The following is a 27,427-nucleotide window of genomic DNA, read 5'->3' on the forward strand; positions in this document are numbered from 1 at the left end:
TGGCGAAACAAGAAGTGCAAGCCGCAAGATTAAGAATTCAACGACTTCCGTGTTTTCCACGAACTTAGTTTTCACTGAAATATTTAGGTAGATATCTTTGCTATTATATTTTTTAATTTTTTTTTTCGTTATTTAATTCGTGTATTTCTGAATCTGATTTTCTGTTAGAAAGTGACAGTTTGAGCCGAGCCTTAGCACCGAAAATTAAATTAACTTTGTCGGTTTGTGACTTGGTCTTCTCGCGAAAAATGATTATGAAGCCCCACCTATTGGCATTGGTGTATGTGTGTGTGAATTTGAGTTTATTATGGGGATTCTTTATTATAACTTAATTATGAACCATTGATTGACCTTGATTGAATGAACTAACGTTAGATCTAACTTATTAGGCACTTTCTGTCACTAGAACCCCAAGTTTGGGGTATTTTTTCTTGTTCTTGGGGATAAATTCTTGATTTTTGAACATTGTTTTTCAGTTTCATGCTAACTCCTTAGTTAACCAGGGAGCTCTCTCCGGCCCGCGAATCGGGCAGGAGCTCACCGTGCATTTACTCATACTCACGGGCACTCACACAACATGCGAGGTTAGTATACTAACCTCGGACAACGCGTGTGATTACATCGTGCATTTTGACGTTTTCATTCATCACACGAATGTCAGGGAATGAAACACGCCAAAATGGCAAAAAGTTCAACATATTTCCTATACGTAATTTACAACAATCACCTAGCTTAATTTTATAAATTTATTCGAAATTATTTGTAAAAATGATTTTTTAATGCTTACCTCCGAATTTCGGCCAAGATACTCCATCTGTCCGTCCAAGTACAGTACTGCGGTGGAAATCACTCGAACAACAATTGAAATGCGATTTTTCCTATCGAACAGTCTCGATTTAAGTCGTCGGCGCATAGGAGATTGTAGAAAAAAATCAACAGGTTGCATTTCATGTATATACTTATAGGTAAAGTACGCCATCTTTTGACAGATGATGATGAAAGTGGATTGAACGAGCAAGAAAATAATGCTGAGCGCCTAGAATGTAGCTAGCAGTACAAGCAGCAGACAAACGATACAAACTGGCATATGAATAATATTGCGCGCCCTCTTTAGGCAAAAATTGATATCCACGCTGATCAGGAGGCATCTACGTGAAGATCAAGCAAAAATGCTTTTTTATTTAAAAAAACAGCAAAGAGAATTCAACAAATGATCCATATGGTTCGGTAAGTGTCATAGCACAATTAGAAATCTTAGCTATAATGGTATGTCATAGTTATTTGAGCAAAAAGGGTGTGAAAGATTCGTGTGCACCAGGCGCATATGAATCCTTCGCACGTGAGATGAATTGAACCCATGGGTGACTCACAGGACTAGGGTAGATTGTGGTCACAATAACTAGGAAAGTAAATTGTGAAAACAGAAATTATGCACTTACCATGATTATATGGATGAAGGTCTATCGTGTGGCAGTATCCTGACATCGAGGCACAGACTGGAACCTCAAAAAACGAAAAGTTCTGTCGCGGTAGCTCTCTTTCTTTCAGAATTCATAGCAAAAATGGCCATTCGAGACCAGTACCGTGGGTGTAGGGCGCATGTGTGAATTTGACCAAGTCTATATGCGCTAGTGCTATAGCCTCGGTCTCGAACAACCATTTTGTTTTGAATTCTGAAAGAAGGAGAGCTACTGCGACAGAACTTTTTGTTTTTTGAGGGTCCAGTCTGTGCCTCGATGTCAGGATACTGCCACACGATAGACCTTCATCCATATAATCGTGGTAAGTGCATGATTTCTGTTTTCACAATTTGCTTTCCTAGTTATTGTGACCACAATCTATCCTAGTCCCGTGAGTATGAGTAAATGCACGGTGAGCTCCTGGGCTCCGGCCCGCAAAGCGGGCCGGAGAGCTCCCTGGGTTAGTTAACTCCCAAACAAGATTGGTTATTTTAGTCGTTAGGCTTTGCCTTTTTTTTTCTTTGACATGTTTGACCAATTGAGTTTGAGTTTTCACTTCTCAAGACTCAACACCAAGTCCGTTGCCAAGTACTGAGGAGACTACTAGGGCGTAAAACAGGCCCAAAAGTGCGAACAACAATCCATAAGACAGTCTTGAATTATTTTTTCTAAAAATAAAATTATTATTTAGTTGGAATGTCTTATATGTAGATCTACTTTCCACCAATCATTGCCAATAAAGGGCCCTACAAAAATATGCTCAAAATTAAAGAACAAGTCCACCCTAACAAAAAGCTTGTTTGAATAAAGAGAGAAAAATCCAACAAGCATAACACTGAAAATTTCATCAAAATTTGATGTAAAATAAGAAATAGGAAGTTATGAGTCGACATTTTAAAATTTCACGAAACAGTTATACTGTATATGCCCATTCTGGTCGATACGCAAATGAGACTGATGATGTCATCCACTCACTATTTCTTTTTTATGTTATATGAAATATTCTTATTTTCTCATTGTCAAGTGAAACAATTAATTCCTCCCTGAAAGTCAGCCATTGTTATACTGACTGTATGCTCAAACATGTTAGATGGCGCTGTCTGTAATGCAAGATGAGGCCTAGCGAGACATGTGATGTCCCCCCCCCCCCAAAAAAAAATATAATAATAGAGAACGTGATGAAATACTTACGCATCCCTATGTGGTTAGCAGGGCGCCATATTTGTGATCCAGTACAAATGTATGCCAAAGAACAATTCACATTGATTTGAAGTTTCCATGCTTTCATTTATTTTGACACCCAGTAGTCGGTTTCTTAGAACCCCTCCCTCCCCCCCCCCTTTCTAGAGGGATTCGTGAGCAGTAGACGTGCATGACCAGTATGGGAGACTATATCTTCTAATCCATATCATTTATCTTCTTCCATTAGAGTACAACCCTCTTGAAGAATATTGTTATACTTGTCAAAAAAAGTGCGCGGTTGTAGAATCTGTGCAAAGGAAGTGCAGTGATAAACAATACTAAATAAAGAAAACATTTTTAGCCAAAGTGTGATTATATAAGGAAAGTCATCTTTAACTTACACTGTTTCAAAGTTTTTTTGAAAACAAAAAAAAGTAAATGGCACTTAATTGTTTTAATTTCTGTATTGATAAAAGCAGTTTCCAATATCTTCAAAGTTCATGAAAAGCCTGAGACATCAGAGTGTTGATTGAAAACAAATTTTATATTATTATTGAGAAGGCCAGTATCAGAAGATGTTTACATGCATTAATTTCTTATCACTACCCACTTCCTATTTCTACCTTTCATTTACAATTACAACATGTATAGTTTGAGGGCTGAGATCACTACAGATCTTCAAAATGGCAACCCCAGCGCAGCAAGTGCAACTGACCCTGATTGACCCGACACAGCGGACGGATCCAAATATCATTCGTTTGGCCATTGTGATGGCTGGAAAGGGTGGCAAGCTCTATTGCCTTGATCAGGTATGAAGTGTTTCTTCCTGTAGCTGCCAGGGATCATTATATCCATTGATATGTCAGTCATTATTTTATTAACAAATTTGTCAAATTTGGTAGGTTATAACAATTTTTTAAAAGTGAAAATCATCTATGGACAATAAAAAAGCATGCAAGCTCCCCATTAATACAATATTAGTATAATAGGATGCAAGTGACATGAAATGCTACTCTGTCTTGCCCCCTGTCGTAAAGTTACCTCGGTATAATTGTGCCAATGAGAAGATATTGATTCTTTTTCATGTGAAAAGCAAAACCTGGGTGTTTTTGTATTGGTCATATTGGATGCGATGTTACCAGGAGAACAAAATTTGCTGATGACTGTATGCTTTTAACTTTATAATGAAGTTAAATTAATAAGTTACTTTCATTTATTATTTTACAGATCCATTTTAAATCATTCCCAGGCCATCCAAATCCATGGCCCTGGATTCCGTACTTGATTTACCTCAATGCCTCCCTCAGAGACCTTGAATATTTGGAGTGCCTTTTTTTCCCCTCTTCTGTGCTTTAATATAGACATTTGCCCCATAGAGAAGAAGAATTTCCCCCCAAATCCTTGTATGAATTACAAGCATCTTTGAAAATCACTTTATTCTGTTGTTTTTAATAGGGTAAACCTTTGAAAGAGATTGTGGAGGAGGTGTGTTCAGATTACAGCATTAATACAGCAACCGCCACAGAGTATGCATTACAGTATGCAGAGGGAGAGAAGTACATCACAGAAGAAAACAGAAAGGATCTCACCAATGGGGACATGCTCAAACTCACAGACTCGCCTGTAAGTAATGTGCTTTCTAATTCATGCCAAAATATTTTTCATCTTGTGTCCGTAATAAGAGTCTCATTTCAATAGAATATTGGTTGTTAGCTTTGTATTTGCTAATGGTTGACCAGGAAAGGAGCTGCCAAAATAGCAGTAAAAGCTTTGTAATCTAGGTTGCTGTTGCTGTCTGGATTGTATTATCATTCCTTTAGCTGATTATGTACTTCCAGTAAATCTGTCAAAAGCGCACTTTGAACAAAGAATGTGATTTTATTAGATTGGTTTAGATAGCATATGTTTCCTCATGAAAAACAAAAATCATTTTACGAAAAACTGTAAATTTTTTTTTTTTAGTCACTTTGGGTATTGGAGCAAAAGGAAGAGAAGTCGCTACCCTACATGAAATCACATATACGGCCAATTTGTAGTCTCCATAGGTATCTAGTGAAAAAAAAAAATTCATTGTTATTGTTAGTCTGACATTGTTCGAACTTTCACCTATCTGCTTGTCTGATTTGTCCTCCTCTAAAAACAACTTTGCATCGGGGTTTAGAATCTATAAATAATTTCTTCTTCATATCCCGTAGAACAAGTCAGCCCTTGACATCTACAACAAACTTCAATCCAGCACTCCAGAGGATATACGTAGTGCCCTGGTGAGACTCTCTACGGCTTCCACCGATCTGACCTTTGCACAAGATTTCATTTCCAACCATGGTGTGGATCTCCTTGTTAAGATGGTGGAGGAAGGCAACCAGTAAGTCTCTCAAATTTTTAAAACACTTTTCAGGACAAAACAGCGTGTCCCACCAACAATGTTGATGGCACTCTAAATGAGTATAATGTAAAAATTACCAAATCATATTGTATATAATTTCATATTTATAAACTAGCATTTATTTTGTACAACTGGCTTGAGATTTTTGCAATATGGTCCATAGAACACAGAGATATGAGCCTTCTTTCAGCACTCATCATAAAATCTCTCAATCCAAGTTTCATTTTATTGAATAAAGTACGTCGTCCAATTACGTCTTCATTCACTCTTATTTTATTTCCTTTTTTCGATTTTGGGCCAACAGCTTGCAGGCTAATAAAGATTTAAGAAAATTGGCATGATATCTTTAATCAAACACAAGAATTATACTTAACAGTAACTACAAGGAAATAAATTAAAACATATTTTTTTTAATCCATGATCCCATCTTAAAAAGTTCCGTAATTTTTGTTTCTAGCTTGTACTTACATTATTTACATTTACTATTTATATAAGCAAAAATAAATTATGTGTAAAAAAAAGGAAGATGTTTATAATAAATCCCAGAAAGGCTTCATCAATGGACTAGGGAGTATTTGTTTTATTATCATAATTATTGGCGCTTTTTTGTTGCCATGACTGGGGAAATTTACAAGTTGAAAGATTTTTTTTTCTGTACTAAATCGTGGCCTAACTGATCTGCCTTTAACTTGATGTCTGTCAGGCATTGTTGAACACCTTCAGCCATCTGGAGGACCACTCGACCGACAATTATTGTCCTGACTACAAATATATTGCTCTCTTGTATGGAGAGGTTTCCTGATGTGTAATGAAAAAAAATATATCTTTGTAATTATTGGACCATATCACATAAAATTTCATCCAGAACGTTGTTGTTCTTCTTCTTCCTCCTCCTCCTTTCTCTTCTGGCTTTATCTCGAGCTACCACTTTATCATCAACTCCTAATGCATTAATTCCAGTCAAGGAAGTAAAGTTACTTGGTAACCATTTACTTCACCTGGGTCGAGTGCAGCACAATGTGGATTAATTTCTTGCTGGGATTTGAACCAACTGCCCTCTGTTTCAAATTCTTGCGACTAATCCACTGAGGAAAGAATTCTTGCAATCATAGCAATGTTTAGATTTGCCTACTTTCCTAATGAGTTTAAGAATGGTTGCGACATGAAATGCCATTTGAAATGAACAATTCACATGTTCACAATTGTCTGATTATTGTTTTTTTTTTGGGGGGGAACATCAAACTTACCCTTCTGTTATTTCTTATGCAGGAACGGAGAGCCTCTGTCACTGACACTCAAGTCTTTTATTGAACTGTTGGATCATAATATCATATCTTGGGACACACTTTCTGCAAACTATGTTAAAAAGGTATGTTCAACTTATCAATGGTGGCTCAGTGGTATAGCAGGTGCCTCATAAACCAGAGGTTGTGGGTTCAATCTTCACTTTTATGGAGTGCCAGTTGTCAACTCATTCACCATGTTAAAAAATTATTCTAATCATGCTGCAAAAAGTTTTGAAATATTAATTGAGTCGTAAAATGGGAAGAATAGGAAAATACAGAAATGTTATGAATTTTAGTTAATTATTTATTTCATTATAATTGCCACGAATATGGAAGAAAAGTTATAAAGCCAGCAATCTGTAGAAGTGTGGTTTGAAATTCTAGTTTAGACTAGGGTTGAACCTAGATTAAATTATCAGAGTACCACCAAACAGTCTAAAATGTATAATGCATGAAATTGTCTACTGAATGCTCATTAGGTTTAATACAACAGGACTAGCAATGGTAATAAAATAACATCATCTGGATCAAGTTTGCAAGATCAGAATTGGTATCGTAAAACGTGTTGGTTTCTTTGTTTACAGATTGCATCCTTTATGAACTAATATCACATAAAGCGAGTCTTACTCTTTGTAAGATTAGAATCATAATCATGAAATATTGTTTTGTTTCTTTACAGATCGCATCGTTTGTGAACCGATCAGGTGGAACAGATGTGCAAGTCACAGAGAGGGCTTTAAATATACTTGAAAGCAGTATCTTAAACAGGTAAGATTATATAGCATGATCCCTTTGACATGATGATCCACTCTTGTAGAATAAACTTCCTTCATAGATGAGAAAAAATAGAGATTCACCTTACCTCTTTGAAATACATGTTTCTTAAAACTTTTCATCATCAAGGATAACATTCTTATTATTTTCTTTGTTCACAAATCTCTTTCTAATTCAATCATTTTTGATATGACATGCAGATGTCTCCAAAGGAACAGAAGGTATCTTTATCTAAGTTTAATTTTTTTATTGCATAAATATATATGACTTAGGACAATTGAATTTACTATCAAATGTAATGCATTATTTGTTAAATTGCTTTGACTCAGGTGGTTGTAATTGACTTATAGAAAGTTGATGTGTATGAAGAATATTTGTTATTATTGCTGTGTTGATATGTATAGGTAGTTTTGAATGAACATCATTTCTATTCTGATAAGTTTGAAAATTTCTAAATTTAATGACTTATTTTAGAGATCATCTTAACATTCTTTCAGTACCAAGCTCTACAATGTGATTGCCAATGAGATAACGTTTCACAACATGACTCAACACTTGGAAAATGCGTAAGTACTAATCATACTGTCTTTCTTATTTCATCCTTTTGTGACTATGGTCAAAGTCTTAGTGGATCTTTAATTTTTCTTCAAATTGGCAACATTATTTTTTCTATTCATTGTTGCATTATCTTGTTGAAATATTTTGATTAGAAATGAATGGAGATCAACAGGGAATATGTTCAGAACTTAGCCATATTTTCATCATGTTGTGCAAACATTTTAGTGAATATTTTGCTTTGAATATTTCATCTAATCAAACAAAAGGTACTCATGTAAAATATGTGAACACGCTTTATGTAATTTTTTTTAATTTTTAATCTGAAGTATTTGATATGATTGTTAAGACTGCATCAAAAATTATTAGACCAACCAGAATTAAAGTAGTGATAGGGAGGGGGTAGCAGTTTGCAGGCATTCCCACGAATGAATAATGACTTTGAAAGGATATTAAGTTATTGCAGAAACTTATTAAGTTATTTTGTTAATGTATAGTTTTCTGCTGTTAAGATATATTATTTTTCCATCTTTTTGAGCATTGGAAGCTAAATTTCTTTGTATGTTTTCATTCATACGTATGCCACTAATATTGCCATGTTATTCTTTGAACTGTTTGATTGATTGATTTTTGTTTTGTTCTCTTTTATTAAAAAGTCAAAATCCTGGTATCCAGCAGAATTGTCTTGCCCTGATGAATGCTCTTTGTCTGAAAGCTCCAGAAGACAGGAAAAAGGTCAGTTCACACAAATATTTACAGAGTATAATCCTTTGGTGATAATGACAATGATAAATGGTGCACTTGTATAGAGAACACGCACCATCCAGAGATGGTCATGGTGCTAGCTAGCCCAGCAACAGTTCTCTTGTACATAAAAAAGCTACAAATATAAACAAAATGTACATATTAACCTAAAATCACACAATGCAAATGTTACAATCATTTGCTAGTTTTAATATATAAATACAATTTTGCATCATTTATCGGATGTAACAAAGTAACTCAGTGACTCTGATTGGAGTCAATTTCAGTCACAGTTCGAACTTGAGTCAGGAAGGCAAACTTACTCCACTTGACTTGTGTGCATAGCAGGGAAAGCTGAAGCTTTTCTGAATGAACTGGGGCTATTGTTTCTTCTTTTCTGTTCTGCTAAATCATGCTTTGTATGGAACCCATATGAAAATTACAATGGCTTTTATGTAAAGGCTAGTTTTGGATGTTTTGAGGTTAATAGCCCTTTGCTTTCATAGTTCTCTTTGCCTGCTCCATAGTAAATGACCTGTCTTGACCTAATTACACCATCAAAGTATACACACCCTCTCGTAATCTTTGTTCAATTACTGACCCTTTTAGATATTGCATTCCCTTGTCAAAACTTTCCTCTTTTGCTATAGCAGCTGCCAGGACTTGGAATGCCATCCCTCTTCCAATAAGAAATCCTTAATGTATTCTTGGCTTCATATCTTCCCTCAAAGCATTTTTTTTCTTCAATGATTAACTTCTGCTTATCTTGAAAAACCTGATTGCGATAATCATTGTTAGTATGGTTATTATTTGTCATACTTTGTACGTGCTATGGTACTTGTTATTTTTAGCGCCTCTAAATATTCATAATTATTATTATTCATTATTATTATTGTGGCTCAATACTGGATGACTTGACAAGACTTTTGATTTTACTACCCACTGATTCATGCCTGCATAGTGATAAGAGGTGTATCACAACTGGTATATGCAACCTTCAACCAAGGGTGTGAAGAACAATAATAATAATAATGATAGCTAGTTTTTATACAGTGCTTTTCCCATAATGGCCCAAAGCACTTAACAGCATATTAATACCCCTGTCATTGGATTCATTTCAATCCCGCACAAAAAGTGCACAATATCCACTCCCTGGGGAGCATTCCTGCAATGAGCCATCTAATAGCTTGATTTGTCATCTTAGACATTGATTGTTGTTGACTTAATTTGACTCGTAACTCAACCCAAGTATGACTTCATGACGTGGTTCAACTCTGCATTCTTTTATTTATCTTTTGAGGAATTCTTTGTAACCGTTAGCGATCTTGGGCAATTTTCACTTTATATACGTCACAAACGTTTTAGACATTTTGGAGAATAACACATGTCCCTATCAGATGTTTACAAACTAAAATTGCCATTCCTATCAAAGAAATGAAAACATTTTCTCTTTACAGAGATTTGAAGAAGCACTTTCAGCAAGAACGATACGTGTTGTCATCATGGAGGTGAGAGAATGTTTAAGTGACCTTAGTTTGGTTCCTCTTCTTCTCGTTTTAGAATTACATGTATAAAGAAGAAATGAAATTCCGACCCTGACTGAAAAGAAATGTCCTTGATTGGTCAAACTGTCTTCAAGTTTGAATATATGAATTTTGTGTTTTAGTGTTTTAATGGATAAATATCCATCAAAGTGTAAATTTGGCTGTTGCATTAAAACACTAGAATAACAAAATTGGGACTGGTGTGTCAGACATGTAGACCTTAATTGAACGAACACAATCATATGTTACAACTTGAGAAGAAAATTAAGTCTCCATGATTTGTTACGTTGTTTCCGCACACACTTTCTCTCTCTCTCTACCCGCTCTTCCCTTTTCCTTTCTCTTGGTAATTTTCAAATATATTTTTGTATTTGTCGTAGAAAATAATCCGCTCTCAGAACATTGGAACAGAGATGACCCACCAGCTATACGTCTTCCAGCAATTGACCTTTAACCTTTTGGAGAAGCGTAGAATGACTCATATTGACACAAGTAGTACTGTAAGCATATTTCCTCTTTAGTTATAAGATTCTTATTTTTAGTATTTTTTATTGAACATAATAAAAATAATAATAATAATAAGATTAATCGCTAGAGGGTATTCATTTGTCTCGCAATCTACTATGGTCAACAAGGAAATTCGTGATCACTCTCGCAAAAAGTGTTCACTGGCTTTCTAGGAAATTCGTGATCACTCTCGCAAAAAGTGTTCACTAGCTTACAAGTTCACGAGCTTTCGAGTGCCGCTGCAACTCTTTATCAAGTGACGAAAATTATCTGATGACGTACTCTATTTATACTAATCTCCAGGACCGTACGCACGAACGCGAGAACAATAGGTGGGTATTGATCCGTTGCGTCGGTATGCGGCGCGGCCGGTAATCCGTAAACGCATTTCTGAACACAAGCGCGATGTTCGGTTACAGCGAACCGACACATCCGCAGTGGCAGAACATGCTTGGGAGAAACAACACCACCCAGATTGGGAGGGTGTACATTGCATTGCCAAAGAGAGACATTGGTATACACGCAGGATTAAGGAGGCTATTAGTATACGTCTTTGTCCTAACAACTTCAACAGAGACAGCGGGATCGACATCCCCGACTTCTGGATGCGAACCATCAGACAGCACAATACCCCCTTGCCTGGCAGTGCACGCCGACCCGATCGTTCCCGGCCCCGAACGAGGGACCGCTCAGCTAGTCAGCCCCCGCCCACGGGAAACTAGCGAGCCCGCCAATTTTGTCTAATTTGCATATCGCCGACCCACGGCGTATTTGCATATACCCCCGGCTTATTTGCATATACGGATTACCGGCCGCGCCGCATACCGACGCAACGGATCAATACCCACCTATTGTTCTCGCGTTCGTGCGTACGGTCCTGGAGATTAGTATAAATAGAGTACGTCATCAGATAATTTTCGTCACTTGATAAAGAGTTGCAGCGGCACTCGAAAGCTCGTGAACTTGTAAGCTAGTGAACACTTTTTGCGAGAGTGATCACGAATTTCCTAGAAAGCCAGTGAACACTTTTTGCGAGAGTGATCACGAATTTCCTTGTTGACCATAGTAGATTGCGAGACAAATGAATACCCTCTAGCGATTATTTCAATCCGCAATAATGAACCTATTTAGTATTAATAATAAGATTATTTCTATAGTGCCTTTTCTTGGGAAGGTACAAAGCACTTTACATATATATAAAATATTTTCAATGGAAGAAAACATAAACATATACATAAATGCAAAAGGGAATTAAAGAACATTGAATGACCATTGCTGACAAGCAGGCGTTAATAGAAAAGATGTGTTTTTTTATTTTTCTTGAATACATTGAGTGAAATTGCGATCTTTATAGTGTTGGGGAGATTGTTCCATTCTCTTGGAGCAGTGGCTAGGAAAGCTTGCTTGCCAGCATTGGTTCGACATCTTGGGATATGGATAACTTCATTGACATTAGACCTTAGATTATAACTAGATTGCTTTACATGAATAAGATCACACTTATATGTATAATAATAATCCTCTTTTATATAGCGCTAATGCTTCGACGTCTCTAAGCGCTTTACAGATATATTATTACCTTGGTCATCAGATCCTGGCATGCCTGCATACAACGTAGTCACTTTCTCCACTCCCTGTGGAGCATTATAACAATTGCTAGACATGCTACATAGGCTTTCACATCCTACCGGGTACCCATTTAATACCTGGGTGGAGAGTGGCAAAGTGTGGATTGATGCCTTGTCAAAGGACTCTAGGCCATGGGGGATTCGAATACACACGACCCTTTGATTACAAGGCGAGAGTCAGAACAGCTACACTACAACGATTCCACTAAAAATGAGGGTATGAGGGCAAATGACCATTAAGGGCTTTGAAAAAAGAGTGTAGCAGTCTTAAACTGGATTCTCTTTTGTACAGGTAACCATTGCAGAGTGTTTAGTATGGGGAGTGTTCTTGGGCTGACAAAAGAAGAACACGATACGCTCCCTGGACGAAGACCTGGTGGAATACACAGAAAAACTCTAAGGGATACCACAGAAGAAAATGCCACTCTCCCAATCAACTGGAACTAAAACAAAGCCATTTTCTTTGCAATTGCTATAGTACTGCATTTGTCCTTTTTTGTTTGTCTCTGTTTTCACTGAAAGGCGACAATAATCTTTGATTTGCTTCAACAGAAACATAAAGAGTTCATTGAAGAACTGCGATCACATGCGTTTGGTCACGATATGGATTCAACAAGGGGTCCTGCTAATGATTACAAGAGATTAGGCTTTCAGGTAAGGGCTAGGAGCTTTCTTGTATAATGTCTGAATGAGACTGAAACTTCCTGTTTTCTTTTATGAAACTCTTAAGGGATGTTACAAGAAACTTACAATTGATCGCAAGTCAATTTCATGTCCCAAAATCAGTTGAAAGTCATTCATTTCATTTCAAATTATGCAATAGATTGATGGTCTGATTCTTGCATCAACAAGTATGAATTCATATGTTTTAGGTAAAATTGATCTAAGACTTGTAAATTTTCATCTGAACATTTTGCAATTGATTGCAACTATTTTCTTAGATACATACAGTGTGGGAAAGTAATTATTAGACCGCTTTCTTACTAAGCTCCCATATGGTATGATCAAATAATGATATCCCAATCTTTACTAAAGTTGTTGAATTCACAATATATTGCGTGAGTTTAGATTTTGCAGATGTTGTCATGGAAAATCGGTAAAAATAAATCCCCTAGATATTTTCCTTGATAAAAGAGTAAAGTTAAGATATTTTATATTCACTAGTAAGTAATAGTTTGTTATATTACCCTCTTCAGAATGCAGAACACCCTATCAAGGATTTCATGGAAGTCCCTCCAGGATTACTAGCCTTGGAGTGTACCACACACTTTGCCAATGAGCACAATGAGGATTACACAAGGGTAAGAATACCAGCTTTTTGATATTTTTATCACAGATGCATATATCAGCATTCAACAAGTAAATGGGCAATATGGCCGATATTATAAAAAAAATATTGTTTTTTGTTTCGTCATATTTTCTGTCAGAGTACTTGGTATCAATTTTTGGGGGAATTCATAGTGTTATATTGCCTTTTACTTGCCGAACAACGATGTAATGTAGATGGCAAATATGAGTTACCTTGGACCAGGGAGGTGTGGGCATTATAACAGTAAGAGCATCAGAGAAAGTATAGTGTTTTAGTTTATTATTGAACAGGTGTTTATTTCTTATGAAATAGTAGAAATTGTAAAATATACTGGACATAATTCTTGCATTAAGATTAACAAATATTTGTTTCATTTACAATGTAATTCCACTCAGTGTATCAGAATATATAGTGGATGAACCTAAAATACGCAAAATGGTCATTTGGTGAAGTTGGTAAAAGTAGGAAGACAGAATAGTCCAAATTTGCTGTGAACAAAATGACAATGGGCCAGAAGTAGGTTTGCAATACCTGATTAGATAATAATTAAATGATTATTGGACCATAAATACCAAATGATAATAGTCCAAACATGCTGAGCTTAGACTAATGTTTAAATTTCACCTCCATAAAACAAGGATCCTTATATCTTATGGTAGTTTAGAAATTAACATGCCACTCTTTGTGCATCATGGCTTCAAACAGTTAAATAAGGTAATGCATGTGCTAATGAACTCTAGTGAATTCAGAGATCCATGTTATTTGTTAACTTCCCAACGTAACCTATGAATCACATGTCTTTCTTGAATGATCTTTTTCAGGTTGTGCTAGAAAACTGCTCTCGAGCAGATGAACATGAATGCCCCTTTGCCCGATCTAGCATCGCTCTTACCAAAATGCTCTGTGAAATTCTCAGAGTTGGAGAATCACGTAAGTCATGAAATTATTGTTACCAGTTTTCAAGCTGTGAGGTGGATTTATGTCAATGGGGATATTTTTTCCACCCTTGAAGACCAGAATGGGCTGTGGGAGAAAATTTGTTTTTCATGTGGAATGATAATTCGATTGATTTAAAGGGGAAGTTTACCCTGACAAAAAGTTTATTGTAAAATAGCAAAAAAAATAAATAAATGAAAGTTTGAGAAAAATCCATCAAATAATAAAATAGTTGAAAGAATTTTAATTATTTGATTTGTGAGGTCATATGTTAGTAGCTTTCCTACATATCGTATGGTAGAAAATCAATGAAATGTAATTTTTTCAGAAAATTGAAAATGGTTTTACTGCACCTTCAGTATATCAATATACAAATCATTTCACACCCATTTCTAAAAAGAAAACAAAAATAAGTCATCACAAACCATTAAAAAATTGAAATTCATGAATTTTATATGACATATCATATGGGGTCGCTGCTTGCTTAGGACGTCACAAATAAAAAAAACTTTGAAATCTAATAATTTCTTAATCTTTAATGGATTTCCTCAAATCTTTACCAATATTTTTTCATTATTTTTTCTGCAATTTTTACTACAAACTTTTCTTCAGGGTGAACTTCCCCTTTGATTATTATCATATTTTATAACCATTTCATGACTATTGGTTGATATTTTATTTTGATTCCAATGCTCTCCTTCGCACCCTATGCATCATTACCTTTTAAGAAATTTGTACTTTTATGCATGTTTCTATTTTTTTGTAAATTTGTACAATTTGTACTTTTATGCATGTTTGTACTTTTGTAAACCACCTACTTATGTGGGCGTACCTATTGACTATCCCAGGAAACTGGTCTGTTTCTTTTCTGTGAAATCAAATAAATGGATGAAAATGCTGAATGAATAAATGAATGAATAAGTGAATAAAAAAAGTAAGCAACAACAAATAAACAAATTAGATAAAGATTAAATGAATTATTGATTGAATGAATGAATGAATGAATAAATAAATAAATGAATTTATAGGTTAGGAAGTTAATACCTGTATATGATTTTGTAGCATAGAATTCATTTATGTAATAACCGGTACACTTATGTTCTGTTTGTAGCCAATGAAACAGGAGCAGAGTACTATCCAATGTTCTTCTCCTGTGATAGTTCCTTTGAGGAATTCTTCTGTCAATGTATCAAGCTCTTCAACAAGACATGGAGAGAGATGAGGGCATCCCTGGAAGATTTCCCAAAGGTAGGAACTTGTCTGGAATACTTTCATGTTACATTAGCTCTCATAGGCACATCGTGTTGTAGTAGGTTCGACTCTTATTTTACACTACAAATGGGTTGTGGTTTATGTATCACAGTCATTGCATGTATTCCTTCAGCACGAATTGATCCATATTGTGCTGCACTCAACCCAGGTGAATTGAATAATGGGTACGCAGTAGTACTAATTCCTTGAATGCACTTAGCGCTGCGGAAAAAGTGGTAGCTTCAGCTGCATCTGAGGTAATAATACTTACACATTGTCCTATGTAAAAAGCGCTATATAAATCTAGCTATGATAAGTTGTTTCTTTCGAGTTTTATGTTTTCAGCTGGTAATCAGTAAGGCAAAAGAAAAAAAAAAGATGCTCTAAGATACTTTGATAGAAATAATGATTTTCCACTTTTATCAAAAGATAAATTCTAGTTCTGGATATGATAATGAATGGAAGTAACTGTTTCATACTGATTGGAAAATATTGATATATGCTCTTGAGAATTAGCGTACATTAAAAATCTGGTGTAGTTGAAATACATGTGTATCTGCTTGATATATCTTTCATCTTGCTTGTTTTACATTCTTAAACGATGTTATGTTTACAGGTCAAGTCGGTCCGATTAGAATTTCTGCCAATCTTGGAAATGTACTTGCCCTGAAATGTTTTTTACCAGTTTCAAGCCCTGCCAAGGTAATGAATGTTGTCCAGGACCAGATAAAGAGAGCCCTGAAGGAGCAAAAAAAGCCAAACACCTAGGAGAACTCCGACAAGATGCTTCATGAGCCCTTCCTATGACCTTACCTCACCACCATGTTCTCAGCACTACTTTCATTGAAGTGTTGAATGTTCATAGTCATGGATGATATTGAAAAATATGATCAAGTGAAGAATCATGGAGAATTCCGACAAGATGCTTCATGAACCCTTCCTATGACCTTACCTTACCACCTTGTTCTTTCTTTGTGTTTCCTTTCTAAGGTAATGAATGTTGTCCAGGACCAGATCAAGAGAGCCCTCAAGGTAAAGGAGCAGTACAAGCCAACCACCATGGAGAACTTCTGGTCCAAACTGCAGCACTTCAACTACAGTGAGATCCTCAAGCTCAGGCACCAGGAAAGGGACAACAAGGAAGAAGGCGCGGCCCAAGCCAGGCCAGTTGTGTAAGTTAAGTTAATTGATAAAAAAGAACATTAGTATTAGATCTACTGACAAATCCTACACTAAGAGAATTCTGCTTCACCTTCAGCCTTATCTTTCAGTAAGGATCCATCTGGTACACCTTCTCTTCTACTCCCCCTGTATCTTCGGAAACAAAGCTATCAAGGATAAAGAAAGTTGCTATGTAATCCAACATAGATGATGAGCATTTTGCTTTAAACTACCCAAATGTAAATAAACATCTCCCAAAAGTGGTGACAGTAGATTGTTTTGCCGTTAAAAACAAACCATTTTAGGGAAATTTATACCAGGCCACTGCAGGAAAATTGTCTTTATACATTAGACCTGTATAAGTGGTGGAAAAGTAGGAACCATTTATTGTTAAGGCATTCATCCTCATTACATTATTCTTCAGAATAATAAATATGAAAATATGAACCAGGATTCATTAGAGGATATTCATTTTGTTTGTTTCAAAAGGAGTTGCCAGATAATCATCAACAACATTAATTACTGCAATCATTCTTCAGGTGATTAAGTAATGTTACAAGGAAGATCAGTATTTTCAATATATTATTATCCTATTCTTTTTTTGATACATGCATATATGTTCCTCTAGATCCCACTCTTAAACAAATACTTTGTATATGTTTTTGCTTCAATTTTGCCTCTTCATGGGCTTTTGTTGCGCTCTAACATCAAATGTCTTTCATGACGGAATAAACCTGATTAGCCTTTTCATGTGATATAAGCTTATACATATCATCATTTTTTTGTGATTATTTTTCTATTTTTTGTCTGAATTTCAGAGACCTAAGGAATCAGATCAAGCCTGAAATGATAGAGCTAATCAGACAGCAAAGACTACGGTTCCTAGTTGAAGGAACCATGTTCAACAAATACAACCAAAGAGGACGTGCCCAAGGTCAGTATGGCCCCCATTCAACAGAATGGAGACACTTGAAAGACCACCACAAGACTTAAAATTGGCAATGTTTTTCAGCAGTCTCCAAGATCACTGAAAAGGTGGTCTCTGTGGAATTGCTCTAAAAATTCCTGAAAGACCACTGAAAGATCAAGCAAATATCATGGTCTTTTAAGGTCTTTCAGTGGTCTTGTTCTCTGTGGAATGGGGATTTAATAAAGCCTAAGGAAACGGCCCCCTGGCATAAGACTAATTAAAAGTAGTTAAATTATGGTCCGACTCCCATGAAAAGATCTATGCAAGAGCTCATGTGATATACCACACATGTTTTCTGGTAATGTATACGTGTTTATAGAAAATTCAGTATATGACAGTAGCATTCTGTACAATGCTAGAGACAATAGCACTGGCAGCTCCTTGCTCTGCTATTCACATCACTTCATATAGGCCTACTTATTGCTTAAACTTAAATTTTAACACACACCAAATTACTTTTGGAATTTACCCATGTTCAAGAACATTATTTTGAATGCCACTGATTTGTGATGCATGCCTTAATCCAATCTTGTTCAAATAAACATCACTCATGTTAAAAATTTGCTGTTTGATATCAATATGGTTTTATCAGGAAATCATTTAACTTTCAAATTTAATAAGCAATTTTAGCAGTTGGGAGATTTCAACACTGTTCTGTCAGTACATGCCTATGTAAAGAAAAAAAACTTGCTACACTGGAGAAATTTATGTAGTTTATACAATTCATGCAAAAATTCATTACATATTACAATATATCAGGAAAATTGATCCCTGTATGTAGTAATTCTTAGTCCAGCTTACATAATAATTGAATTGTAAAATTTGCCACTAAATTCAGTGCTTTGTTACACAGTGCTTAGTATTGATGTCATTGACCTTAATTTTTCAATAAATCCTAATAATCAATTGTATGATGAGTCGCTAAGCACTGTGTTAAGGCCCCCGGGACCAAGTTTATAATCATGTGTCTTGTTTTTTTTCTTTAGATCGATTTTGGTTCTGTCGTCTTTCACCTAATCATAAGATGATACATCATGGTGATATAGAAACTCACCAATCACCACCAAGCTACGAAGCTCTCACCAACAAGAGTAAGAATTCTACAGAGATCATCAAACAAATATATTCCTTCCTACTAAAACAATGCCTCAAACTAAACTCAAAGCATTTTTTTTCAAAATGGCATTGTACAGGCGATTTCTTGTCTTCGTATCACTACTGTCATTAAAGATTTAGAAAGGAATCATAACATTAATTCTTCTTGAAAATTATATTATCTTTTATAGTACTGCCACAAAGAATTTTCTTGTTATGTTTATGTATATGAATATTGACTTTGTATTATAGCTTTACTTAGGACATTGATCTGATTTAATTAAATTTGTATGATCTGTAGATTATTATATGAAATTTATCAATTTGTATGATTTATGAGTAAATCATAAAAGTTATCCCTTCAAAGCATTTTGGTTCAAACTGCCTGGTAGTTGTGACTGTCACTATGTATTAATGAAAGGCTGTTCCACTTGTGCTACTTTGTTATTTTTTAAATGTTGAGGCCTTGATCCCAGCCATGGCATAATTTCCTTCGGCAAGAAATTTATCCACATTGTGCTGCACTCAACCCAGGTGAGGTGAATGGGTACCTGGCAGGAATTTATTCTTTGAAATGCATGTGCGCTGTAATCTTAGTAATTACGGCTGCCAAGCTACAGCTGGGGTAATAATATCCAAGTCCTTTGGAAGCGCATAGAGACATTATTCATAATTGTGATATGCGCTATACAAGAACTGTGTATTATTATTGTTATTATAATTACAGTTAATAGATATTGCATTTTATGTAATTTTAAAGTTAGCTATTGTACAAATTGTTTTCCAAAAATAAATTTACTGCACTATAGTAAGTAGAGTAAGTTCTGCCTATTTTGGTTGTTGTTGATAAAATGGAAATCTCTTGGATGGGGTGTTATTTATAGTTATCACATTAATGAGACAATGTTTAAACAAGATTTTATCTCTTTATTTTTTCAGTTGCTGTGGCTGATATTCAGGAGATCCAGACAGGGAAGGACTGCCAGCATGTCCGCAATGTCAGGGTATGTGAGCATTGCCTGAGGGAGTCCTGACATTGATCAGGATTCATGATCAGATCATTATGTTTGGATTACTCTGTTTTATGTTAATACAATAGAGTATTGGTTTAAACAGTGAATTCCAGAATACAAAATATTGCTGCCTAGGTCCATGAGATCCCATTAGGGAAAAACTTTTATCTTTTCTGCTATGTTAGAATAATTTAATGTTGTCAGAGAAGGATTCTTGACATATTCTACCCCATGTTCCATCTTTAATTCTTAGACAATACAATAAAGTTGGAGTACTAGTTGCATTTTCTTGATATATGATATGCAGATGAAAGGATTGTCAGCATGCCCGCATTTTCAGAGTAACATGAGTGATTGCCAGAGGAATTCCTGAAATGCGGTCATGCTATGATGTTGTAATAATCAGTCAGATTTTGTTTGTTTTGCCTGATTATCCAATGAGATTTTATTGAATTATTCACTATTTCATCATTGATCTTATAGTCTACAAAATCAAATCCCAGTGATGAAGGAAGCTGTCATGTATCTAAGACATTTTATAAAACAAAGTTTTGAAGATTGATGCCAGTTGTGACAATTTTGAAATGAGTTCAAACAGAATCCAATAAAATGACCACCTTAAAGGGGAATCCAGCCTTGGCCATAAATTGTTGCGTTGGGAAGGAGAAAAATAAATAAATCAGAATGGTGAAAGTTTGAAAGAAATCAGACAAGCAATAAGAAAGTTATAGCTGCTTTAAAATTGAGATCACTAATACTATGTAGATTTCAAATTGGCAACTGGGTAATAAATTATGACAAGGGGCAAGGACAACTTTCCCATAGGCCATGTACTTTATTATCAGGGATTTGTGGTTTTCTCCTAAGTACCCATTCCCCTGGGGCAGTAATCTAGATATAACCCAGGTAGTACATTGTTTTATGTCCTCATGAAAGAAAAATATAATTTGAAATAAAACTTTTGGGAAAAATGACATTTTAGCCATAATATGTATTAGAGTACATGGAAGAGTAGTCCTTGCCTTACATCACTATGACATCCCATATGCGGCCAATTTGAAGTCTCCATGGGTATAGTGATTACCAATATTTACAACTTTTAAAAATTCATAACTTTCTTGTTGTTTGTAAAATATTGTTCAAACTTTCACCTATCAACTTGTCTGATTTTTCTTTTCCTTATAAAAACAAGTTTTTATTTGGGTTGGATTCCCCTTTAATGTTTATATGTATGAAATCAGTGTTTACTGTAACTACATTTATCTTTAAGCCTTAATTAACTCAATTTTGTCCAAGCTTCTAGAGCAGAGTCTGTTATATCAATATTATTGATATTATTTGTAGGTTGATGGTAGCTTAGCCTTCTCCATCTTACATCAGCTAGACCATCGTCTAGATTTCATCGCCAGGTCACAAGAGATGGTGAGTACGGAATGCCTTCCATAATTGCACCGTCAGAAGCACATGTTAACACATTGCCAGTTCATCCTCGGCAAAGCCCATTTAGCCTCCACATAACCAGATCATCTTCACCATCATCATTACTAGCACTAATCATCACCACCATTCTACCCATGTAATGTGAAATAAAAAATTAGCCTTGGCGAAAGGATAAATGATCATTTTTAGGCGATTTGGATGTAGCTTATATTTCTGAAGTGGAGCATTGAGCATTTATATTCATATTACTGAAGAAATTATAGTTTGTCTTATCCATTAAAAGCAATATGATATTATTTTCTTAATATTCCACAACGAAAAATGATATATTGTCAAAAGTGACATGAGTGGCCTGTATTCTGGAAAGAGATTTCAATTGTATGATGGTACAAAACCATGGACTATGCAGATTTCTCATATTATTCATTCAAAAGCACATATTTGTAATTGGACCTTTCTAAGTGTACGCAAATAGGCATAATCATGTACACAATCAGCATGGTCCATGGTTTTGTACCATGGAACAAAAAAAACTTCTTCCGAGAATACAGGCCATGATGTATATAAAAATGACACCTAAAGTGAAATGTTGTACAGTCCAAGAAGTTGCTCCAGGGTTTGCATTCCTGTTTCCTTGTATTGAGTTCATAGATGATATGTGCTTGTACTGAAGTTTTCTTATTGAGAGTAGTACTAGTGCAATACACTTTCATTTTGCTCACATATAGAAGTTATGATTACATTATATGTGACTCTATAGATAAATAAGTGTAACTTGATAGATCAGCAAAAAGGCAGACCTCCTTGTCTTTGATGGACAAATCTATAATTTATCACACGATTCACTTTTCATCAATCAGATAGCAAAACTTTAAGTGCAGATTGTAGAATGAAACCTTGATGATGAGTATTCCACTGCTCTTCCCACACAGTTTGACATGTGGACGGACGGTCTTAACGTGCTCCTAGGTAAACCCATGCAGAGCAAGCAGAAGGAGGCTGACCTGGAAGCACTTCTTGGGATGGAGATGAAGATTCGTCTCTTGGACATGGTTAACATCCCCATCCCCACCACGGCTCCTGTCATACCACCCCCACCCACGGATTATAACTTCTATTATGACCAGATATGATTCACCCATCCCCCACCGTAGCCCCCGTCATACCACCCCCACCCACGGATTACATCTTCTATTATGACCCGATATGAATCACCCGTCATACCACCCCCACCCACGGATTACAACTTCAATTTTGACCAAATATGACTCACACTTCCACCCTTCCCTTACCGTAGCCCCCGTCATACCACCCCCACCCACGGATTATAACTTCTATTATGACTAGATATGACTCACCCTTCCACCCATCCCCCACCTTAGTCCCCGTCACACCACCCCCACCCACAGATTGCAACTTCTATTATGACCAGATATGAATCACCCATCCCCCACCGTAGCCCCCGTCATACCACCCCCACCCACGGATTATAACTTCTATTATGACCAGATATGAATCACCCATCCCCCACCGTAGCCCCCGTCATACCACCCCCACCCACGGATTATAACTTCTATTATGACCAGATATGAATCACCCATCTCCCACCGTAGCCCCCGTCATACCACCCCCACCCACGGATTATAACTTCTATTATGACCAGATATGAATCACCCATCTCCCACCGTAGCCCCCGTCATACCACCCCCACCCACGGATTATAACTTCTATTATGACCAGATATGAATCACCCATCTCCCACCGTAGCCCCCGTCATACCACCCCCACCCACGGATTATAACTTCTATTATGACCAGATATGAATCACCCATCCCCCACCGTAGCCCCCGTCATACCACCCCCACCCACGGATTACATCTTCTATTATGACCCGATATGAATCACCCGTCATACCACCCCCACCCACGGATTACAACTTCAATTTTGACCAAATATGACTCACACTTCCACCCTTCCCTTACCGTAGCCCCCGTCATACCACCCCCACCCACGGATTATAACTTCTATTATGACTAGATATGACTCACCCTTCCACCCATCCCCCACCTTAGTCCCCGTCACACCACCCCCACCCACGGATTGCAACTTCTATTATGACCAGATATGAATCACCCATCCCCCACCGTAGCCCCCGTCATACCACCCCCACCCACAGATTGCAACTTCTATTATGACCAGATATGAATCACCCATCCCCCACCGTAGCCCCCGTCATACCACCCCCACCCACGGATTATAACTTCTATTATGACCAGATATGAATCACCCATCCCCCACCGTAGCCCCCGTCATACCACCCCCACCCACGGATTATAACTTCTATTATGACCAGATATGAATCACCCATCTCCCACCGTAGCCCCCGTCATACCACCCCCACCCACGGATTATAACTTCTATTATGACCAGATATGAATCACCCATCTCCCACCGTAGCCCCCGTCATACCACCCCCACCCACGGATTACAACTTCTATTATGACCAGATATGAATCACCCATCTCCCACCGTAGCCCCCGTCATACCACCCCCACCCACGGATTATAACTTCTATTATGACCAGATATGAATCACCCATCTCCCACCGTAGCCCCCGTCATACCACCCCCACCCACGGATTACAACTTCTATTATGACCAGGAGGGTACCAGCCAGTACTGACTAAATTGTCAGCTTTGGCAATTTCAGTGAGATCCTTGGTTTTGAATGGCTGAGAAACTTTGATCTCTGATTGTAACTATGACAATTTAATCAGTGCTGACAACTTCGATGAAACACTCCCAAGATATGAATCATTCAGCCTTATTCACTTTCTAATGGATATCAATAAATGCCACACCAGGATCTAGCCAGTATACAGTGCGTTCCACAAAAAACGAAACCGAGATTTATCATAACTGATACAGCCCGCCAAATGACTTTTTGGTATCCTTTCTTCAAATTGTTTTTGCTCACTCATGCGTGAATGGGGAATAATCTCAGTAATATCAAATGAAAGAGGAGATTCTAAGTTTTACATTGGTAGGTCATTTGTCTATTGTATTTGTGATTAAATTATGATAAATCATCGCTTAATCTCGGTTTCGTTTTTTCTGGGACGCACTGTATAGTCGACGTGTATCTGTCAAGCAGGTTATTATTGAACCATATTTATGGATATCAAAAAATAGAATTCTTTTCATCAAGAAATAAGATATTGCCTGTGTTCAGAATCTTCCCTGTGTATCCCTCAGTGAAAATATGATTGCAATATATATGTCAGCATAGATAGCCCATAACAGATAGAACAACTATCCCTAAACCAGTTATTTAGTATTGGTATTGATCTTCCACATATGATAATTTGATGTTGGGAGTAACCCGATGAGTAAGTGGATGATGGAATACAGTAATTATGCAATTCGAATGGATCATGCAGAACACGGAATACGGTAGTATTTTAGTGTAGTTTTCATTTTCAAAGCTGAGGAGACCATGTGCGGTGATTTTTTGTCTCACCTGCATAGCAGAGTGAGACTATAGGCGCCGCTTTTCCGACGGCGGCGGCGACGGCGACGGCGGCGGCGGCGTCAACACCAAATCTTAACCTGAGGTTAAGTTTTTGAAATGACAGCATAACTTAGAAAGTATATGGACCTAGTTCATGAAACTTGGCCATAAGATTAATCAAGTATTACTGAACATCCTGCCTGAGTTTCATGTCACATGACCAAGGTCAAAGGTCATTTAGGGTCAATGAACTTAGACCATGTTGGGGGAATCAACATCAAAATCTTAACCTAAGGTTAAGTTTTTGAAATGTCATCATAACTTAGAAAATATATGGACCTAGTTCATGAAACTTATACATAAGGTTAATCAAGTATCACTGAACATCCTGCATGAGTTTCACATCACATGACCAAGGTCAAAGGTCATTTAGGGTCAATAAACTTTGGCCGAATTGGGGGTATCTGTTGAATTACCATCATAACTTTGAAAGTTTATGGATCTGATTCATGAAACTTGGACATAATAGTAATCAAGTATTACTGAACATCCTGTGCAAGTTTCAGGTCACATGATCAAGGTCAAAGGTCATTTAGGGTCAATGAACTTTGGCCAAATTTGGGTATTTGTTGAATTACAGCCATAAATTTCAAAGTGTGTTGGTCTAGTTCATAAAACTTGGACATAATAGTAATCAAGTATCACTGAACATCCTGTGCGAGTTTCAGGTCACATGATCAAGGTCAAAGGTCATGTAAGGTCAAAGAACTTTGGCCACGTTGGGGGTATTTGTTGAATTGCCATCATATCTCTATAAGTGTATTGGTCTAGTTCATAAAACGTGGAAATAAGAGTAACCAAGTATCACTGAACATCTTGTGCGAGTTATAGTAGTTTTCAAAATCAGCACTGCTGCTATATTGAATCGCGTGATGCAGGTGAGACGGCCAGAGGCATTCCACTTGTTTAGAAAAGAAGCTATTTCTCAACTCAACCTCATTGATGACCTGTGCTATTATGGATAATCATGTATTATACCTACCATCTATAATAAAGTTATAGTGCATGATTTAAATTGTAACAAACTTTAGTCAGGTTACATATGACAGCACATATTTTTGTATTTGATATATTTTGATATGTACATTGTAGATAAAATGTAAGCATGTTTGTTAACTTATTACAGGGTTATTGTCTGAATACATCAGTTAATATACTCTGGTTAAAGGATGGTTATCAACTTTTTATACTTTGTTACCAACAATTGTTGTACGATTATTATTGAGAAAAAAGTAGAATTGTTTGATATTATTGTTACTGGTATACATTACGATTATTCAGTTTGTTTACTTGTATCAGAAATGTTATTTATTTGATTAGGTATCTTGTACACTTCAATCTTTTTTATTATATATTTCAAGACTTTATATTCCATCAGAAGGGGAGTTCAAAATGTACATTAACCCGACTGATTCATGCATTATAAATAAAAATATGCCATTATCAATTGTGTTTTGTAATCTAGGAGGAGGAAAAACAATGTTAACTCTTTTATTTTAATTTATTATCAGTGTAAGATCACTCTCTTTTCCAATTTTTTAATCATTTTTTTTTCATCGTACTTGTGCATGGACCAAGATGTATTTTGTATGCAGAATTTTCACTGTAGCAGACCTACACAACATACTGCAGGTTTAAGCACCTATAGAGAACAGTAAAATTGCAATATTCTAGTACATGTCTAGAATATTAATATTTTGTAGATTATATTATTTATGTATCATATTACATACCTACAATGTATAATTTTCCCAATATGCTAGACATGTGCATTATCTCCAGTATATTCTAGTTCTTTATCTTTTGTCATTAAAGACAGCTGTCATTTTATATGTACACATAACACACTTGCGCACCCTCCATTCCACATATGAGTATAAGAGGAAGGGGACTTTGTATTTATTTCATGATAATGGTTATCTTAGTGTGTTAAGAAAGCCAATAACAGTTCCTTTTGCGAAAATCTTCAATTCTGAATTTTTTTTTTTTGCAATATGGTCCAGCCAGTCCCCCCCCCCCGAAAAAAATACATAGGGGCAATTGGCACCCCCTTCCCTGTTCAAAATACATGTTCCCCATGTGTGACATCTTGGCCCTGTCTTACAAAGAGTTATGATTGATCCAATCATTCTCAATATGGAAATCCATCCATACCATAATTTTTCACTGGAAATTTGCACAGTAAGTAAACAAAGAGAATCACACCGAATCTCCAAGAGAACGATGAATGAATGAATATATTTTGAACAAAATTGCATTTTAGATGTTGACGTTGCTGGCTTTCCATAGTCGTGGTTGACGGATCAATCGAATCTCTTTGTAAGACAGGGCCCTCATGTCACAGTCACACCAGAGATGCCGACTCATGGGGCATGTTTCATAAAACTTGTTATAATAATAAATTTGCAATAACAGTTAAAAGCTACTGAAATCCTTCAATCTGATTGGTTGATGGGAGTTTATTACAGAACTTTGCATTTGCTACTATATAACAAGTCTTTATAAAAAATGGGGCCCAGATTATTTCCAATGAGGGTCGTGTGGTCCAGTGGTTAGAGCATTGGACTCATAATCGCAAGGTTGTGAGTTCGAATCCCAACTCTGCCATTGTCTCCA

At 36.4% G+C, this 27,427-nt stretch overlaps 1 protein-coding gene across 1 annotated transcript; it reads left to right on the plus strand.

Annotated features, from left to right (window-relative positions):
* Window positions 1-26,826, plus strand: LOC135153190 (engulfment and cell motility protein 1-like). The gene is made up of 20 exons (XM_064095459.1): window positions 1-87; window positions 3,294-3,451; window positions 4,098-4,265; window positions 4,838-5,007; window positions 6,298-6,397; window positions 6,994-7,082; window positions 7,586-7,654; window positions 8,300-8,378; window positions 9,845-9,895; window positions 10,312-10,431; window positions 12,619-12,720; window positions 13,263-13,367; window positions 14,197-14,305; window positions 15,423-15,559; window positions 16,553-16,734; window positions 17,542-17,657; window positions 18,680-18,784; window positions 19,728-19,792; window positions 21,146-21,223; window positions 22,174-26,826. Exons 2-20 carry the CDS (start codon window positions 3,326-3,328, stop codon window positions 22,372-22,374), a joined length of 2,172 nt encoding a protein of 723 aa, XP_063951529.1. The 5' UTR covers window positions 1-87; window positions 3,294-3,325; the 3' UTR covers window positions 22,375-26,826.
* The last annotated feature ends 601 nt before the right edge of the window (window positions 26,827-27,427 follow it).

Source organism: Lytechinus pictus, chromosome 2 (assembly GCF_037042905.1).
Source record: "Lytechinus pictus isolate F3 Inbred chromosome 2, Lp3.0, whole genome shotgun sequence".
NCBI lineage: Eukaryota > Metazoa > Echinodermata > Echinoidea > Temnopleuroida > Toxopneustidae > Lytechinus > Lytechinus pictus.